At 42.2% G+C, this 20,924-nt stretch overlaps 3 protein-coding genes across 3 annotated transcripts in view; 2 read left to right on the plus strand and 1 right to left on the minus strand.

The window, feature by feature from the left end:
- The window catches only part of ppp2r5d (protein phosphatase 2 regulatory subunit B'delta), a 15,706-nt gene extending 15,631 nt beyond the window's left edge, over nt 1-75 (plus strand). The window contains exon 17 of the mRNA XM_022748585.1: nt 1-75. This exon is cut by the window's left edge and continues 2,010 nt beyond it. The gene's annotated coding sequence lies outside the window, so the exon portion shown is untranslated.
- Nucleotides 76-5,261: 5,186 nt separating this feature from the next.
- Nucleotides 5,262-7,683, minus strand: mea1 (male-enhanced antigen 1). The gene is made up of 4 exons (XM_022748586.1): nt 7,583-7,683; nt 6,202-6,616; nt 5,897-6,005; nt 5,262-5,586 (listed from the first exon to the last, which is right to left on the minus strand). The coding sequence occupies exons 2-4, from the start codon at nt 6,595-6,597 to the stop codon at nt 5,405-5,407; spliced, it is 687 nt and encodes a 228-aa protein (XP_022604307.1). The 5' UTR covers nt 6,598-6,616; nt 7,583-7,683; the 3' UTR covers nt 5,262-5,404.
- Nucleotides 7,684-9,811: 2,128 nt separating this feature from the next.
- On the plus strand, nt 9,812-20,814 carry lrrc73 (leucine rich repeat containing 73). The gene is made up of 7 exons (XM_022748660.1): nt 9,812-10,049; nt 11,508-11,817; nt 11,974-12,134; nt 14,185-14,307; nt 14,485-14,585; nt 17,354-17,621; nt 19,635-20,814. The coding sequence occupies exons 2-7, from the start codon at nt 11,546-11,548 to the stop codon at nt 19,703-19,705; spliced, it is 996 nt and encodes a 331-aa protein (XP_022604381.1). The 5' UTR covers nt 9,812-10,049; nt 11,508-11,545; the 3' UTR covers nt 19,706-20,814.
- Nucleotides 20,815-20,924: the final 110 nt, after the last annotated feature.

Raw genomic sequence — 20,924 nt, forward strand, 5'->3', positions numbered from 1 at the left:
CGACTCTGGAGTTTTGGAAACTCTGCTGGACCAGTTTTATTTTGAAAACCCTGGGGTTGTGTTTTATTTTGAAAACTCTGGGGTTGTGTTTTATTTTGAAAACTCTGCGGTTGTGTTGTAGTCTGGACAGAAAGTGAGACCCTTGTAAACGATGAGGTCACACCCACGGTCTCTCCTGATTGGCTCTCATCAGCCTGGACTACCAGTGGTGAATACAACATGATGATGAATCACAGTGTCACTGACCTTGTTGTCTTTGCTGTTGTTCACTTACATTCCCTGTTTTAATGCTACAGCTGTCTTTGCTGGAGACAATCTACTTCCTGTTTACACCGGCTCACACATGTTCAGTGTAGGTGGATGGTCATGTGTTTTCAGGTGTGGTAGTCTGGACGGAGATCATTTTAAAATGAAAACGTAGCGGTGTGGACGCAGCCTTATACCCGTCAGACATTCCAGCTCCGTCTTCTTTGGTGTCCTGACGGTTCACACTGTAAATGTACACCACACCTGTTTCCTGTCCGTCCTGAGAAGAGGTCCCTCCTCTGCTGCACGGGGCGTTAAATGATGAGTTCAATTACTCTGTTGATAATGTTTCATCTCTGGTCGTGGAGTCGTTGCGTTCAGTTTAAAGTGAAGCTGCTGACAGTTTAGCTCCGCCCACACCTTCACTGAAACACCTGAGATGATGTAGAGCTGTTAGTCTTCTGAACCAGACCTAATGAAAATTTATCATGATATAAGCATTTAAACATTCACAGTCCTAATAATCACAGGAAATCATAAAACAGGAAGTCATAGGAAATTCTGATTTAAACAAACACAAGTCTGAGATTTCATCCCGCCAAAATAAAAGTAGAAGAAAAACACGAGCTGATACACGATTGTTTTTAGAGTTGGGTTCAGTATCGAGTCTCTCAGAGCTAAAGAGAAGAGTGAATGTTTTTAATGGTGAATTTTTAAACTTAAATCAGACGTTACTGATTAATGTACGTGAAGGTTTAGAGCTGCACTTTGAAAGACTCAGATTCCCATGATCCTCTGCTGTCAGTTCTGTTTACAAAACGTCCGGTCTGTATTTCAGCTGCAAGTGTTAAACGCTGCGTCGCTTTTTATAAAAGAAACTACAGAGAAGAAGAGACTCGAGTCACATTTCATTTAGCTTCCGGCTCCGAGTTAAAGTGACTCATCTTGTGGCGGGAAACGTGTTAATGTGCTGCGACATTTTAAAATGCAAACAGTTCGTGTCACAGATTCAGCTTCTTCATTAACGGGAAAAATGCAGCTAAATGTCGTTAAAGTGAATTTTTACTGATTAAATTGTCACTAACCTTCAGTTTATTTCTGATTAAAAACAATATTTGGCGTTTACGTTTATTTTCCCGGAGTGCTGAACATGAGAAAGGCATCATGGGAGTTATTTGACATTTCACGTGACTAAATCGACTGACGAGTTTCAAGACGACAAACTACAAACTTTTGTTTTGATAAAATTCAGTCTGATGTCTCGCCGCCGCCGTGTCCTGAACACATTTCTGTGACATGAACAGATCACCAGTTCACGTGGCAATGAGCTGGTTAATCAATTATTAATTATATAAATTCAATAAATCAGAGGCCCAAACGGCCTCGACTTTCATCTTCTGTTCCGCTTTGTATCAACTAAAGCTTTGTTTCCTGTTTCCTGTCGCCGCGTTTCTGTTCTCGAGGCGCCTCAGCAATATTCTTTATGTTCTGTAAAAATAAAAAAAGGAAGTAAGAACGGCGGCTCGTGCACGGCAGCTCGTGCACGGCAGCTCGTGCACGGCGGCACTGCGACCAAGTGCGCTCAAACAATCCTGTCGATGAAGAAAAACATGGCGTCGTTCTTCAGATGTGTCGTGGTGGAGAGGTGACGGTTCTGCCTGCAGTTATTGTTGTACTGTATATTCTTATGTATATTGACTCATGGCCACACCTCCTCCCTCAGGCCACGCCCCCTGCTCTATGATTGTTTATTTTTATTGTTACACTCTCATCAGCTGTTTTATTTTTTTCATACTTTCATACTGTCCTTAAGAGATCAGCTGTCAATCAAAATCAGTGACCATTCCAGGTGGTGGGATAGCCCCGCCCCTCTCTCCCTCGCCGCTGGACAAAATGGCCGCCACAGCTCTCGAGTTAGAAGAGGCTAACTTTATGTTTTACAACCTGAGAACGGACAGAAGTGAAACAGAAGCTGAGTGATGATGATCAGCTGATCAGCAGCGACCAGCAGCTGTTTGTTTACACTCTTCGTCCAGCAGGGGGCAGATCAGGCGTCGTTACCTGGTGACACCAGGACGTCAGCTGACACTCAGCTGATATTTACTTTTAACGCTGTTTCCTGTGTTAGAGAAACAAACCACGGCCTCCATGTCTATTTTTTGTTATTCCTCCACGCCGACGACAGTCTCAGAGCGGCCATTTTGTTTTCAGGTGGTCTGTCTGTCCGTCTCATTCTCATGGACACGATGTCTTGGAAACACCTTGCAGGAACTTCTTCACATTTGGCACAAACATTCACCTGGACCCAAGGATGAACTGATTAGATTTTGGTGGCTAAAGGTTTAAAGGTCAAAGGTCACGGTGTCCTCACAAAACATTTTTTAGCCGTAACTCAAGACTTATGACAAAATGTCACACACGTTTCATATTTTCTACGACTCTGGATAAAGAGGATGTAACCTGGAACTAGTCTGAGTGGCGGAGGGATACGACCACGAGGAGGTGACTCTAGTTTACTCTCAGCTCTGATCTGCCCCCTGCTGGACAAATCCTTAAACGGCACACAGTACATAAACAAACAGGAAGTGCTGCTCACCTTAAAGTAGAATCCACCAAACCTCATGAACATTTAAAGACACAGTTTCTGATTTGTTACAGGGAGCAGTAACTCCTCCCCTCCCCCTCCACAAATCCCAAACTTGTGGATCTGGGCGGAGCTGAAACTGAAGCTTCATTATCTCGAGAAAACGGGATAAAAAAAATATTTGCGAGTACGATCTTTCTCGGCTTCCGTAGAAACTAAATAAAGAGGGACGCAGAGTTTTTTTGGTCCAGCGGCGAAGATGAAACATAAAATAACGTGATGGCGATCTCTCTCTCTCTCGTCTCGAGTCCCGACACTTAAACTGAACCTTGCTGCTTCCCGTCATCCTGTACATACGTTGTACTTTAATTAGTTAGAAGCATTACATAGTATGAAAGTCTGATTTTGTACAGATGTTCATGTATGTACAGAAGAAAATAAAAGAAATAAAGTGGACATGTTTGACAATCAGTTTCTGTTTTACACCAACAGTCATTAAACACACACACACACACACACACACACACACACACACACACACACGATCAGATCAATTCATGTACAATCAAAACACTGAGAAAAAAAAAAACAATTAAAAATAAGTTGAACATCATTAAAAGGCTTCAAAAGGTAAAATGTGACTTTATCCTAAAAAATAATCTTCAACATTTTACACTGAAAATCAAACAGGAAGTTTCCTTCACACCCACAGAAGACGACGACGGTGGCTGCAATTAGAGCTGCAACTGATCATCGTCATCTGCAGATTATTTTCTCTATTAATTGATTAATAACTTGGTTTATAAACAAATAATATAATGTATAATAATATATAAACAATATCACAACTGACACTCAGATATTTTTAGTTTAAAGCTTCACAACTTAAGAAAAAACTGAATTTTTGTCATTTTTGTTTGAAAAATTACAAAATCAATGGAATGACATTTGCAGCTCTAATTAAAGTTATTTTTTACACTGTTTTCTCAACATCAGTTAATTATCTTTGTTTAACTGGTTTTCTCCCGATTTTCCCAGAGGTCGATTGAGGCAACAAGTGAACTCACCTGTGCTGTTGGACGACAGGTGAGCAGCAGCTTTAAAAAAAAAATAATAAAAAACTCTGATCACAACATCTGTTTCTGTCACGTTCCCTGAATCTGAAAATCCAGAAAACTTCTGCTTCTCTCTCGTAATGAAAAACGTTCAGAGCAGCTTTAACTTTTTAAACTCATGATCTGAAGAAACAGGATGAAAAAATAAAAGCAGCCACCAGGTGTCGCCCTCCGTCTGTTCACACCTGCTGACGCTTTAATAAACAACAACCACAGAGGAAACGACCAGTGGACAGAAGCCAAGTGTGAGTTCAGTAACATTAAAGGATGTGAAGGTGGAGCTGATCGATTATCAGCCGATCATTTAGATGATTGATCAAGTTTGACTCAGTACAGGTGTGTTTCAGACATTATTCCCTCAGCGTCGTCTGTCAGGACTGAACCGACTTCCTGCTTTAATCCAATCTCACCTCACATTTTAACTGAACCTCCAAACACACGATCGCTCTGAGCTCAAATCCTCCGTCGTGTTTCTGAGAATGTTTTTAAGGCTGATTCACATTTTCTATATTTTCTAAACTTTAACTGTTTAAGGCAAAAACATGAAGATTAAAGTGAAGGGAGTTTAGTTTGATGAAGACGTAGTTCTGCTGATGTTCTTCTATGTTTCTATCCACAGTAACTGAATCTGATTTCTTCAGTGAAATGAGGAAATGATCAGAATCATTAGTTACAGCCTTAATCGAGTTCAATCAATTATTATTTATATTTCAACATTAAGGTCTGTGATCTGTGAACATTTTTTTTTAAAGTCTGTTTGACCTGAGAAACAGGAAAATGTTCTTAATTTATTTCATAAAACGTTTATCTGCCAATTATTTCCTTTATTAATCGATTATTGATCTGGTTTGGTCTGAGCAACAGAAAAAACTAAAGAGAAACTGAAAATACATTTTGTCACTTTTGCTTTAAAAAAAAATTAAACAATTAATTGATTATTAGAACAGTTGCTGATATATTTTCTTCCAATTGATTAATTAATGAATCGACTGGTCGTTTCCAATCGATTCTGAACCTATAAATGAATTTGATCCTAAAGTTTGTCTGAAGAATTCAGATTCCTGGTTTTGACTGTCACAGATTAATTTCCTCCAGTGGAGAAACATTGATCCTTCAGTTATTTATTGATGAAAAACTGGAGTCAGTGTGAGACATAAGCTCCTCCCCCAGGACACTGAGTTAAGACTAAAATAAACTGGAGTTTGATCTCGACATGAAACTGAACTCTGAGTTAAAGGTTCAGGATTTGAATCTGAGACAAAAGTAAAAATAAAAAAATTAAAAACTAAAATTAAAAAGTCAGCAGCTTCTTCAGGTTCAGATTGAGACTTAAAGTTTTAATGTCACTGAAGTGAAACTGATGTTTGTGATTCACTGGTTCAGTCCGACAGAACGACTTATCACCTTCCTCCTGTCATTTCCCGACCCTGTCAGTGTCCCTGAAGTGGCAGTGGTGCATTCAGGGTCCGTTGATGTTGTTCCTGCGGTTGATGCGCAGGGCGCCGGCGCTCTGCCGGCTCTGCAGCGTGTGCTGGACCATGTCCTTCCACTGGTCGTCGGAGATCTCTTGGGCCCACGCCGGGACGCCGAGAGACGGCAACGCCACGGCTGCCATCGTCCTCTTCACCAGCTCCACGTGGTCTGAGGACAGGAAGTGATGTCATGATGAACCAAGTACTTTTTCACAACAACAGTTTATGTTTGGAAATGAAAAGAACAAGAGTTTTCTGTTTTCAAAAAGTCGATTACATTTTATTTTGTAGAGTTTTAAAAAAGTCAAAGGTCTGAGAGATGTGGTTGAAAGCTCTGAAAAATAGATAGTAAGTGAACCTTGAGTTACTTTGTATTTATACTTATTATATAAGATGTGACCGATGATTATTTAATGAATTAATCAGTTGTAGAAACAGAAACAGGCCGGGAGCCTGTGGAGGACACGTGGACAACTCACCTGCGTCCATGGGGATGGAGGCGCGGCTCCTCAGGGCCGCCGCCCCCTCAGGGTCCTCCTCCTCATCACTGTCAGGGGGAGGAGCTTCAGGAAGGTGGAGGCCCATCACCTGGAGGAGAGAGACAGGTGAGACTGCTGCAGCGGCCAATCAGAACGCAGCTGCAGTTTAGAGTCACTCAGAGACAGTGACATCATCGCGTCTCCTGTTTGTTCCCTGAGTGATGTGTTTAAGAAAATCAGCCGTCAGAGACTCAACGTCATCTCTGTCCAGACCTGTTAGTCACCTGTTGACAGGCAGATCTTACCTCTATCCTCTGCTGCACCTGCTGCAGCTGCTCGGCGTGTGATGGCGCTTCCTCCTCCTCCTGCTGCCCCCCCCTGTCCTCCTCCTCCTCCTCCTCCTCCTCCTCTTCCCCCTCCTCCTCCGGGGGCTCGCTGGCGTTCAGACCGTCAGGATCCTGGTTCAGAGGTTGGTAATAATATCCCCCACTGTTCTCCTCCTCCTCTCCATCCAGCTCCATCTCTCCCCCCTCCTCCTCTTCCTCCTCCCCCTCCTCATCCTCACCCCCTCCCTCCCCACCATTCCACACGGCCCCCACCGGCAGCAGCGCTCCGTCGGCCGGACGCTCGTCCTCTCCCAGCTCGTCCTCGGAGCTCGGTAAGACTCTCTCCGGTCCCATCGCAGAGCTCCACACTTCCATCCACAGACACACAGAGACCCTGAGGGGGGGAACAGATAGTCACACTTTACTACCTGTACGTCCTGTTCTGCCCCCTACAGGCAGAGAGCAGTTACTACAGTCAGTGTGAGTATTGATCAGGGATGAACAGTTAAAATCAATCAGTATTGATTTCTCATCATGATCTGATCATATTCAGTAGAAATAAACAGACAGAATGATTAAAAACATTTTATATAAAATTTTGACTTTTTTATTTCAACAAATGAGACTTTAATATTATTGACACTAACATTATTATATTGTATTTATTATTATTATCATTATTAATAATAATAATAAATTACATTTTATTTAAATATTTAAATGTTACCAGAGCTGAGAATGTGTCAGTAAATGTAATTAAAGATCTGAGGACAGCTGCAGCCATTAGTCAATAATCAATTAATAGATCGACAGAAAATTGATAATGAAATTCTTTTCAAATTAAAAGCCAAACAGGTTCTTGTTCCCGGCCCTCTGGTGTCTCTGATCTTCTCTGTCTCTGGTTTCTGCCTCAGAAACTGAATCTCTTTGGATTCTGGACCGAAAGAGACGTTTGGAGAATCGAACGTGAACCGAATAACTGATCAATCGATCGAGAAAATACCTGTCAGATTAATAAATCATGAAATGAATAGTTAGTTGCAGCTCTGGTCTGCAGAGGAAACACCTGAGACTTAAGGTTTATTGTTTTCAGATCCTCCATTCAATTCGCCACCCACCCCCCCCCAGTCCGGCTCAGTCTGACCCACTTGTCCAGCCTGTGTGATAAACCGGGCGGACTGTCGGACAGGTAGATGTCGGTGATGGAGAATACCTGGAGCGGCTAACGGCTAGCAGCTAACAGATGCTCTCTGTCTGTTTCCTGTTTCATTCGCGGACTCGTTTGTTTCTCCGCTTATTTAAATTCTCTCTTCTCGTTGTTTTAAGACACCGTCTCCAGGTGAGGCGTTCAAGGACTCACCTGTCTGTCTGTCTGTCTGTCTGTCTGTCTGCTCCGAGCTTCAGGTGTTAGCGGTTAGCCGCTGCTAGCTGCAGCTGCTGATCAGACGCGTCCGGGTACGTCACGACGTTGCAACAGAACTGACGTCAGACGCAATTTTTTTAAATTAAAAAACTTTATTTCCAAAATAACAAGACAAAGCAGCAGAAAATAATAAAGATAGAAAAAATACAGTTTAACAGCTTAACATTTCAAATACAAGAGAAATGAATGCGTATTTTCTAAATTAAGAATCGTAGCTTTTTTTGTTTTTACACATTTATTTATTCTATTCTTCATTTATTTATTTCATTTTATTTATTTCTGTACATTTTTAGGAGAGGTCTAAATCCGTGATCTTAATAATGGATCAGATTAAATAACAAGGATCATAAATATAGATATAATTACAAAGAATAACATCATATAATTATACTAAAACAAGAAATAGTAAAACACATATTTAAGTCCCAGTCCCAGCCTGGTCAGATGCGTACATGAACTGATGAAGCCTCTTGGATGAGAGGTGAAACGTCTTCCCAGACAAATAATCAAGTCCAGTTGCTTTTTCGATTTAAACTCCTTTAAGATACTATGACCTGGACAAATGAGAATATGCACAGGCTGACCACATATTTAATAATTTAAACATTTTTAAAATTAATGTATAATATACATTAAAAAATAAACTGTAACACTTAAAGCTCCTGTCTTGACATGATACATTTGAACAAATACTGAGCATTAATAAACACTTACACATTTCCTTATAGCTGTTTATAACTACATTATAGTCTGTTACAAACATTTATCACGTTTATAGATGATAAATGGAAATGTGACCAAATCATCTATAAATTAAAATATGTATTATATTTCCTGACTTGTTCTGTCAGTGTGTCCGTCTGCATGTATTTCATGTAATATTATTATATTAATAATAATTGATTAATAATTAATAATCTTAATAAATTCAGATTTAAAGTTTGAACAGCAGGTGGCGCGTTTTCCTCTTTATCGTTCAGTTAAGGCTATTATTTTGAAAATCAGGAGCGGAAGTCGTGACAGGTGATTGTTTCGGGTTAGGTGGCGTTTCAGGAGCTGACCAGTCAACAGCATCTCCTGATCAGTAATCAATTACAATTACCAATAATAAATGTCAGTTAAAAAAAAACCATTCATAATATTCTTTTTCTCCGCGTGACGTCACAGAGCAAGGAGGATTAAAACGAGGCTCAGCGGGGTGTGACGTCCTAACCGTAAAGATCGTGTAGTGACAAGAGGTGTCACTCTGATCAGGATTACAGGACTGAGTCTGAATCACTCACCTGATCTTAACAAATGATTTCAAACTGAACTTTAAACCCAAATGCTTTTCTTTAAAGTTTAAATCGTTAATTGTTTTTTAAATATATTTGTAAGAGAAAGGAAATTTTGATGTGAGTTAAAGTTAATAAAATAAAATAGAAAATGGGTAAATGGGGAAAAGTCTTTCTTCAATCAAACACTACAAAGTTATTTTTGGCACATGTTAATTCCTTTTTATGATTATCAAAATACCTTTGCTAATGTTTCAAGTGCATGTTTTCATACAGACACACGTTTTATTTGGTCTAATCTGTAAAAAATAAAGAAAAAAAAGAAAAAAAGAAAAAGGTATAACACATATTATATAATAAATATATTTATATGTTATAAATATGATTTTGTTTTACTCATTTATTCAATTATTACCAATTAAGTTTATTTGATCTTAAATTTACATATTTTAACTACAATTAAAAAATAAAATAAAATCTTATCATATATTTGATATAATAGAAAGATGAAAAATAAAACAGTTAAACAACCTACTTTATAGGCCTTTGTGAATTTTGTATTTTATGTCATCACCTTGTTAATATAACCTAAATATATAACCTTCTAATATTAAAAAATGCACACTATTTTGAATTAATGTATTATTATTGGCGTATTATATACTGTAATACGTTATTATAAACGTTTTTATAATACGGTGAAATATTATCATGTATTTTATTGTTATTCCCGCTCTTTACAACGTCAGAATCTTCTCTCTCACCGTGTGGTCTGTTCTGTGTTTGGTCCCAGTAAACCGGTCAGAGTGAGCCCTCTCTCCTCTCCCTCCTCTCTCTGTGTCTCATAGTAACGGTCACCTGCAGAAACACACCGGGACTCACCGTGCGCACACCGACCGACCAACTCCCTGCCCGACTGCAGGACACCGACCTCCCGCTCCGCCGCTTGGTCCTCTGCCGCCGATCAAACCCGATCAATCGATACCCGGATCGATCGGCTCTGATGTCCGCCGCGGTGGATCAGAACTGGCGCGTGGCCTGCGGCGGGATCAGAGGCACCGGAGCGAATGATGACATCAGCGTGTGAGAGTCCCGATCCTCCCCGCGTGAGCTGATCGATCATTTATCAGGTTAATTGATCATCTTGCTGTAGCACTAATGACAGCCGGAGTTCATTATTGATCACTTGACACAGTTTGATCAGCTGTTTGGTTCCAGACTGACTATCAGAAACCTGTTCCTCCTCATCAATTCTTTTGATTAATCGATTATTGATTATCTCTGGTTTATGCTTTTACCTGTACATTTTCAAGATTGATCACAGTGTTACTCATCAGAAACTGATCAGGTGATCCCACCCTGATCAGCACCTATTAATTATTGATCACCCACTGGTCAGTTTTCTGAACAATGACAACAGAAGCTGGAAGTATTGATCACAGAGAGAAAACTGATTAACTATTGATCTCCTCCAACTTATTTATCAATTAGTTTATCTTTGTTTACCCACATCTATATTGATCGATCTATTCATCTATCCATATATAGGTCTATTGATCTAGGTATCAGTCGAGCTATTGATCTACCTATCTATCTATCTGTGATGAGAGTTGATTGATCCTGTATCAGCAGCAGGTGACAGATCACTGTAAGGATCAATAGAGGATCGATACGTTCAGAAACAGTTGCAGCTGTTCAGCTTGTTATTGATTTTCAGTTGTGGATTCATTTTCTATCAATTAATCCATCAGTTGATCGTTGCAGCTCAGTTCTATAGCATGTTCATGGTGTGTTTAGTTTCTATGGCGACATATTGACGACTGTGCGCATCGTCTAAGCAGCAGGTTATTATGACATCATAGTTAGGTTTTGTTGCTAGGCGACATCTGGTGGTCGTAGTGATGATGACAGGAGCAAAAGGGAAAGTCTCGGTGAAGTAGTATAAAGAGAGACAACGTCCACGTCGGGAGGAGGTGGTGGATGTGACACAGGAGAGAAGTGTGTTCAATTCCCGTGTGAAACCAGCTGTTTATGTTGTCACTAGGGCAACAAAGATCGTCTAATGTTGAGGAAATTATTAATTTTAACGAAAATCACCATCTTTTCCCAAAGCTAATCAAGCCATGAACGTTAGTATAATAACCATCGTGACAAAGGCCGTGTGTTTGTTGTTGTAACCATGACAACTGAGGTCCTGTACACCTGCCACCTGTAGGGGCGCTGTTTCAGGAGACGCTCCTCTGGGTCGTATCGGACGGTTGATGGTTGTTCAGGTCGGAGGAGTTGCAACTGAACAAATGTGTTTGCAACTAATGAAGATGAACGTGACGTTCGGAGACCAGGAGGGGGCGGTAACGCACCAGAAAGGTGTTTACCAACTGTAAAAAAAACAGAATAAGAAGAAGGACTGATGAATGATGTGGAAATAAGAGACAGTTTGATAACAAGTGGACACACAATAACAGCAGCTGGACAGGTGACGTCAGTTCAGTACCTGTTCTCCACCTGCAGAGTCAGACTTTGTGGTTCCTCTTAGATCTTATCCGGTGACTGTTTGACAAGCTGGTTTCCCCTTCTCATCCCTCCAGGTGTTCCAGTGCTCCCAGAGCTCCCAGTGCTGTCTGACATGCTGCCGGCCTCCATCCAGATCACGGGGGAGCTGCTGTCTCCGGCTGAGGTCCAGGACATCTGTGAGAGTCTGAAGGAGGACAGCGTCCGGCTGCTGTCCGTCCGCGGCTGCCAGCTCTCCGACCGCGACTTTGGACGCATCTGTCGCAGCGTTGCAGAGTCGCGCTCCCTCGCTCAGCTCAACCTTAACCTGGGCATCGTCTCCAGCATCAGCCGGACACGACACCTGGCCGACGCCCTCAAGACCAACCGATCCCTGCAGACCCTGTTGTGAGTCGTCCAGCAGACAGCAGGGTCTCATGAAAACCAATAACGTGCTGACAAATCCTGAAGGTTCAGGTGACCTCTGACCTCTCCTCCTGGTTCAGAGTTCACCTGGACCATCAGGATTCATCCTTTGTAATACTTTGTCCCCTCCCCCTCCAGTCTCCATGGCAGCCCCCTATTGGACGCTGGCCTGGTGACCCTGAACTCAGCCCTGTCGACCCACCCGGCGCTGGTCTGTCTGGATCTGGGAGACTGCATGCTGGGAGACGAGGCGCTGGGTCTGATTTGTGGGATGCTGCCGCCCGATGGAGCGAAGTCAGGTAACAAAATGTTCACCCGTTCGATGTCCGCTGTCAGATACAGGTGGTAGAAATCCACCAGATGTGTCATCAACAACATAGAAACCACCTGGTAACACCATAGTTACCTCCTAGAAAACACCCCAGACACTCAACCCTAACAACTCCCCAGAATAGCACACACATTACTACGGTAGCAACTCCCTAGCAACTGCATGGAAACCACCTGAACACCCTAGCAACCACACTGAGCACTGCAGACATCCTTAAAACACTGAAGTGGTCAAGCCACCTAGCAAGTGCCCAGAACGTCGTGGCAACCACATGGAAACCACCTGGTAACACTACGGCAACCTTCTGGAACACTCTAACAACCAAAATACATAAATTATATCATCCAGCACAGGTAACACCCTTGTATCGGTCTGTAACTGCTTAGCAACCGCCTGCTACACCCTCCAACTTCACATCACTCTACAGTAAACACCCAGCAACAACCACAACACCAACTTGACACCTTGCAACAACCTGACACCTAGCAACCAGCACCAACACAAATGTGGCCTGTTGTCAGCCAGAGACTAGAAATACAGTTTTTAACACTTTACAACTGTGAAACATCAGACCAGGTGCAGGAAGTAAATCAGTTTCTGGTGTCAGACCTGAACTGGCTCGGTGTCAGGTCTGACTCTGGACTCCTTGGCTCATTTAATAAATTAGTGAAATAAGAGAAACCAGATTTGGTGAAATGAGAATGTGATAATATAGAAAGTAGAAACAGTGTTTCCTCAGAAGTCGGTGTAAATCAGCTCTCTGCAGGACGTGGACACTTCCTGGAGAAACCTCAGAGGAAGAGTCGTCTCCTGGGACGTTGTTATTTCAGGCTCAAATAACCTGAATTCATCAGGCGGCCACACGCTGCTGTCACACACGCTGCTGTCACACACGCTGCTGTCACACACGCTGCTGTCACACACGCTGCTGACACACACGCTGCTGTCACACACGCTGCTGACACACACGCTGCTGACACACACGCTGCTGTCACACACGCTGCTGTCACACACGCTGCTGACACACACGCTGCTGACACACACGCTGCTGACACACACACTGAGGGATTAACTCTTCATCTCCACGTCCCGTCATCATCGTTTACACTCACACATCAAAGTCAGAGAAACGAGGAAAACAAAGACTTCTCCTGGAAAACTAAATTAAAACCAAGAAGTAATGAGAGCTGCTGACGACAGACCTCCAGGGGCCCCAGACCCCCAGAGGCCCCAGACCTCGTGTCTGTTTTCATAATATGATTTGTTAGAAGTAGAATATCAGGTTCATCTGGTCCTCCGTCTCATGGTCTCGTAGAGGGAAACAAAGATGTTGAGTTCACTGTCAAAAGAAAAGTAAGAAACTAGAAAATCTTTGTATTTAAGAAGCTGGAACTAGCGAAGTTTTGACATTTTTGCCAATTCAAATGATCAATCAGTTATCAATATTGCTGCCAATTAAATTCTGTCAGTCCACTCACTAATCAGTTAATAATCAAATCATTTCAGTTGCAGAGCAGCGGTTGGTTTCTCCGTGTGGAAATAATGAACAACACACCTTAAGTTTTCTACTTAGGTCTGAAACTTAAGGTTCTCCTCAGCTGAGGGAGCTGCAGGGAGCTGTACAGAACCTCCTGAGGTTCCTCATTTAAGGCAAAACGTTAAATAATTTACAGCAGTACAACTCTACTGTTTCCATGGAGACAGTAGGTTGTGAGTTTATTTTCTGGGAAACTGAATCTGAACCAACCCGTCTCTGTAAACATATGACAAACACCTCACCACAGAGAGAAGCAGTTCTGGAGCTTTTGATCATATCACATGGTTTTCCTCATCAGCAGGTGGAGAGTGACATCAGTCCACGTTGATTTAAGAGCTGAGACAGAAGTTTTTACAGAGAGGAAGCTCATGTGTGGTTTTGCGTGTGTGTGGTGTGTGTGTGTGTGTGTGTGTGTGTGTGTGTGTGTGTGTGTGTGTGTGTGTGTGTGTGTGTGTGTGTGTGTGTGTTTGTGTGTGTGCAGGTCTGAGGGAGCTGACGCTCAGTGCTAACCCAGGAATCAGCTCCAAAGGCTGGGCTCGCCTCTCCATCGCTGTGGCTCACAGCTCCCAGCTCCGAGTCCTCAACCTGGACTACAACCCCCTGGGTAACACTGTGTGTGTGTGCGTGCGTGCGTGCGTGCGTGCACACATGGTTCTGGTAGTTAATAATCTGGTTCTGATAGTTCTGGTTCTGTTAGTTCTGGTTTTGGTCAATGTTCTGGTTCTGTTAGTTGTGGTTCTGATAGTTCTAGTTCTGGTTAACGTTTTGCTTCTGTCTCCAGGTGATCAGATTGCAGGGATGTTGGCGGTTGCCGTGGCGTCCAGCAGAACCCTGGAGGTGTTGGACCTGGAGGGAACCGGACTGACCAACCAATCAGCACAGGTCGACCAATCACAGAGCTCGCTGCTATTCTTCTTCTTCTGTCTCACCTGTTTCTTCTTCTGCTGCTGTTTGTCGGTCACATCTCGCTCTGTCAGGGTTCAGCTGTTCTTGTGTCTGTCCAGCAGGGGGAGACACTGACCTGAACATCCATTCACTGGTTGATCCTCCACATCTAAACAAAACCTGGACCTGGAACCAGATCTGTTGGTTCTGATTCTGAGTTGGAGTTTAGATCACACTAATCTTACAACAGCAACAATTAGATGTGACTGAATTTAATTAAATTTAATCTTTAATGTGGTTTTGCTGAAGTGTGACCTGTGATATTCTAAACTCAAAGTTCACTTACTAAACTTTTGTGTGGAGCTTTCGACTGTGGTTTTAAATGAATGGATCTTGAGTTCAGAGTGTTTTATCACTGACATGTAAATAATAATTAATCTGTAGGGACAAACATTTTAGATTTAGATCAACTATTAACGAACGAGTCGTCCAACAGGTGACATGTGATCGCTGCTGTCTTCACCTGTGTGGATGTGACGTCAGCCGACCAATCAGCCGTCAGGTTCAGGTTCAGAGAAGAAAGAGAGTAAAGTTTCAGATGAAATGTTTCTGGTCTTCAGGCCGAGGTGTGAGTGGACGAGAGCTGAAAGACCAACACAGCGTGTCCTCACACAGATAGAGAATCACACAGTCGTCTCTTCAGTCTTTGATGTGTTTGCCTGAGGCTGAGCTGCAGACCTTCACCCCTCTTCCTCTTCCTCCTCCTCCTCCTCCTCCTGCTCCTCGTCCTCCCGCTCTTTGATCAGAGCGTCTCAGACCTCTTTAGCAGAGCGAAGCCTTCACTCTGATTCTGTGTTAGTGTCGTATTAGCGAGCAGTGGAGGGCGTGTCTCACACACGCTCAACATTTCTCACGACCTCTGAAGCTTCATGGAGATTTTCAGCCTCTTTTAGCTCCGACTTTTGGTTTATGACACATTTCTTCTCTGGTTCTGTTTGAGGACAAGCTAACGACTTTAAAAGATGATAAAATATCAGCGTCATGTTCACAGCTTTAAAGTCAAGTGGACTGAAAATCAATTAATACAGATTTAATACATTTTTATATATTTAATCAAAAATAATTAAGTATCAAAACCACAGCGAAAGAAAGAAACTCCATCAGAAGTTAAAGTCCCCGTTTAAAAGATCAAGTATTAACAGTAAAACAGTCACATGTCTGGAGATAAGTCATGTTAAATTATTGAGCCATTCACATGAAAAACCTTGTATCTCCATTTTATGTATTTTCTTTATTTCAGATCTGTGATCACATGATTCTCCTCTCTGTTCGATTAAATCCTCAACCACTCGAGAACTTGAGAACCTCTGAAAGTCTTTGCTGCTGCTTTTCAGAATAAAAGTTGACATTCTGGAAGTACAAGATTTTTACCTGACGACAGTTTTATTTATCTCCTGTTGAATGTTAATCATGAATATGGAAAAGAAACCTGTAACTCTGGTCGGATAAATGTAGTGGATCGAAAAGTTCAAGATTTCCCTCTGAAGTGAAGGAAAAGTAGAATATCTCAAACTGGAGCTGCTCCAGTACAGAACCAGTACAGTACCAGTACGGAACCAGTACGAAACCAGTACGGAACCAGTATGGAACCAGTAACTCTAAACTGGACTTAAGAACAGAACTGGAGGACCAGGTCTCAGGTAGAGCTTGTTTATGGTCCAAGGGGAACGTCGGCTCCTCTCAGGGTTAAAATGGTAGTTTTTCAGTGGAAGTTCTGTATGGTTCTGTATGGTTCTGTATGGTTCTGTATGGTCCTGTATATAACAGCATATCCTCAACAAATTAACTTTTATCAGATTTAAACCACATGTACCATTAATATGAATAAAAACAAACATTTTCACGCAGCTTCAGGTAATAACTTTTATAATTTATCTTCCAAAACAAAATATAAAAAGTTTTAAAATGCTGCTTTTCTGCATGAGTTGAAGCTCTGAGCCTTAAATCCTGGTGATCAGATGACAAACTGAGCGTTTTGTTCCGGTCGTTTCACGGAAGCAATCGATCTTTTGTCTGACAGCTCAGCAGCAGCAGAACAGACGGGATGTGGATAATGGATAATATGCTGATAGTAACTTTCCTGTGAAAGCCTTTCAGCTCAGATCTAATTACAGTGAATCGATCAGTGAAGTCTGGCAGCGCAGGGAGAGACCTGAACCAGACCTGGACTCGTTCTGCAGCCAACAGTGGTTTGTGGTGAAACAGCTCCGGCAACTTTCTGTCAACATTTATAAATTTAAAAAACCTGTTCTGATTTGCTTCAATAGGCAACTGAAGAAGCTTTTATAAAGGAATAAAAACCTACTAACACCTCTAAAGATCACTGATTAACATGTTATATCTCGCTTGTTTAGTCCTCAGTGTAAAAACAACAAGTGGTGGTTTGATGGGGGGTCGTGTGTCGGAGTATTTCTTGGTTGGCTTTCTGAACAGCTGACTAAGCTAGCTGACCTTTGGCTGTAGCTTCATATTTACTATAGGAGACATGAGGGTGGTGTCAGCGCACACTCAGATGACACTGACCAGTTCAGGTACGACTCGTAAGACAGGAATTATTTGGGAACATTTTGTAAAGTATCATCAGTGTAGAGTATCACTCTCACTGTACACTGACGATACTCTGATCTACATGTGTCTTTCACCAGGTGACCACAGTCCCACTGACCCACTTTTCAGTTCACTGAAACCAGAATGTTTGTGTTCAGGTGTTCTTGGACATGGTGGAGAACTACCCGACCAGTCTGCGGGTTCTGGTTCTTGCGGAGAACGACATCAGTCCGGAGCTGCAGCAGCAGATCTGTGACCTGCTGTCTGAGGGGGAGGACGACGACGACAGAGAGGCCCCGCCCCACCAGCCAGGCCCCGCCTCCAGCGGTGCCCTGCTGCCAATCAGAGACAAGTACCAACCAATCAGAGACAAGTACCAACCAATCAGAGACAAGTACCAGCCCCCTACCTGGCTACCCCACAGCAGTAAGGGCTGAACACTCCCCTGTCCCCCGTTCCCTTTCCACACTGCCCCCCCACAGACTGCCTCCCCTACAGACTGCCCCTCCCTGACAGACTGCCCCTCCCTGACAGACTGCCCCCCCTGACAGACTGCCGCCCCCCCCCGTTACAGACTGTCCCCCCAAATAGATTGTTCTTTCTTCCTGTCCCAGTTTACCCTCCGTACTGTTCCCCCAAAGACAGCAAGACAGGTTTAGACTGCACAAAACCAGTACAGAACCAGTACAGAACCAGAAATCTATCATCCAGGCCTGGTTCTGTCCCAGTTCAGACCAATGTATTCCTTGTTCAATCCAAATTGACCCAGTATTAGACTGGTTTGTCCAGGTTTATCCCAGTATTAACCCTAGCTCTATACCAGTTGAACCCAGTTTTAGCCTGGTTCTGTCCCAGTTAAGCCCAGTATTGGACTGGTTCTGTCCCAGTTAAGCCCAGTATAGGACTGTTTCTGTCCCAGTTGAGACCAGTATTGGATTGGTTCTGTCCCGTTTGAGTCCAGTATTACCCTGGTTTGTCCCAGTTGACCAAATATTAACCCTTGCTCTATTCCAGTTGAACCCAGTCTTAGCCTGGTTTTTTCCCAGTTAAGCCCAGTATTGAACTGGTTCTCTCCAAGTTGACACCAGTATTGAATTGGTTCTGTCCCAGTTGAGTCCAGTTAAGCCCAGTATTGGACTGGTTCTGTCCATGTTGATCCCAGTATTGGACTGGTTCTGTCCCAGTTAAGCCCAGTATTGGACTGTTTCTGTCCACGTTGATCCCAGTACTGGACTGTTTCTGTCCTAGTTGAGACCAGTATTAGCCTGGTTTGTCCCAGTTAAGCCCAGTATTATCATGGTTCTGTGGTGTTAGGTGTCCCCAGTGACAGTAGGAGGTTTTGTGTTCTGTATAGTAACCGACTACGTGTAGATCTGGTCAAACTGTTTTTATCTAATCCCAGTTAACAGAATATTCTGTATTTCTAATAATGAATATTTATAGGAATATTCGTTAATACTCCCTTTTAAGATCTTCTCTTCTTCTGTGGTCCCTCTGTGATTCCACTCAGCTGTAAGGTCGAAAGTTCTGGTCCTGGTCATAGTCCTGGTTCAGAAGCTGAGTGAGGATTCACAGAGGAAACACTGAAGCTTCTGGTTTTACATGTTTAACCAATGTACCAAACATCATGTACATATCTAAACATTTTCAAAATCAGTTTTTAGATTGATTTCATTTAAAGGAATAGTTCAACATGTAGAGAATTGAGATCACTCTGACTGTATGAAGCTACAGGCAGCAGCTGGTTAGCTTAGCTTAGTATGAAGACTGGAAATAGGGGGAGGGGAGAATATATAGTCTGGTTTTGGATTAACATGTTATATCTTACTTTTTTAATCTGTGCAAACCCTGAGGTGTAAAACATGTCGTGGCTGTCTTTATGCTAAACTAAGCTAACCATGAGAGTGGTATCAGTGGACATTCAAATGACATGGACTATAGAAAGTGTTCTAAATCAGTTCAGGTGCAAATTGTACGACAGGAATTATTTGGGAACATTTTGCGGCGTATCATCAGCATACAGTATGACTCTCACTGTAGGCTGATGATACTCTGATCTGGTCTTTCACCAGGTGACCACAGTCTCACTATGTAAAAACCACATGTTGTGGTGTTATGGGGGGTTGTGTGCCGGACTATTTCTTGGCTGTGAGTGGAGACTTCTTGAACTATTCCTTTAAACCTTTTTTAGTAGTTGACTAAACATTGAGTGTGGTGGATTATCTCACTGCAGATGGTTTGTTACAGAAACCAACTGAGACAAATGTCTCTGATGGAAAAAAATCAATTTGAAAACTGATCAATGACTTGGAAATGAATCAGCAGGATGTGATGTATAAAGGATTTGTAGTTTCTTGGTCTTGATAACATTCAGACTTGTCGGTCTGGTCCTTTTAATCTGGTGTGAAGCTCTAAATGTGTTGTTCTTTAACCCTACAGACTCCAGCCCCCAGATGGTCTTGCTGACATCAGGTCTAGGTGAGAGCTTATTGGCTGAGACTGAGATGTGACCCCTCCCACAAACACACCCACTTCCTGTTAAACAATTTTCACTTTATTCTTTTTATTTATTTTTTTCTTTTGGGGTTTGAATGTTCCTGTTTGTTTCTCTGCACTGCACTTCTCTGGGTTGTCAGATCACCTGATGGCTAGCAGCCAATCACATGCTCTGCATGGTTTGATGTAGCACCTGTACATAGACTAGAACAGAGTGAGTGACGGCACAAAACCTTAACACACCAAGTGACTTACAGACAGGTGTTTGATCAGCAGGTGGACAGTGTGTTTCAGTACCTCTCTCTGATGAGGCTCCATTCATAAAAGCTTTATAAAACATAATTAATGGATTCATTAGCAGTTAATCAATCATTTACTAATCATTTGTTTCTTTTAAGATGCACTTTTATTATCTGGCTTTTGACCTTTTTTTATTTTTATCTGATTCCTTGTGTTTAAACTTGTTTCTATTTTAATCTTATTTTATTTCCACATCTGCTATGCACATATGTCTCCATGCTTGTGTGTGTGTACAGATACCGTATGTTGTGTGTTTGTGAAGCCTTTTAAAGAATGAAAATAGAGCCGAAATAGATCAGTTATAGGACATTAATAAGAACAGCTTCTGGGTTGCCAGGTTGTAGAAAATCCTCCTCTGCAGTGGACTGATCTTCTGCAGGACGCCTGGACCAAACTCTATTTACAAACAGAAAGTTTACATTTGTAACTGCTGACTTATTATGGTTTATTAACGTTTACACAATGTGTCACTGGCTGTTGATCTCAAAATAATATAATAAAATGTAGAGAGAAGAATCCAGTTAATATGACACATGAATGGTAAAGACCTATTTTGATTCATGCGTCCTGCAGCTTTTACAGAAGATCAGCATTCAAGCATCCATTGCAGGAGGAGAATTTTCCACAACCTGGCAGCCCAGAAGTTGTTTTTAATAATGTCTTAGAACTGAGCTATAAAGTATCAGTAAATTATTTAATACTCATAAATGAATCCATTAATTACAGCTTATGAAACCTTTATAAACAGAGCTTCATCAGACAGTGGCGCCTGTGTTTCTGATGAATGTACCTTCAGCTCTGTTGGTTTGTTCTGCTGCTCTGATGTCACAATAATAAAACTGTTTACAGCTTCGTAATAAACAACGACTGATTCGTCTTTTACTTTCATTCAGTCCATGTGCCTGTGTAGCTTCGTCTAAAATTTAACTTCTA

The sequence above is a fragment of the Seriola dumerili genome, unplaced genomic scaffold (genome assembly GCF_002260705.1).
Source record: "Seriola dumerili isolate Sdu_G_001 unplaced genomic scaffold, Sdu_1.0 BDQW01000127.1, whole genome shotgun sequence".
Taxonomy (NCBI): Eukaryota; Metazoa; Chordata; class Actinopteri; order Carangiformes; family Carangidae; genus Seriola; species Seriola dumerili.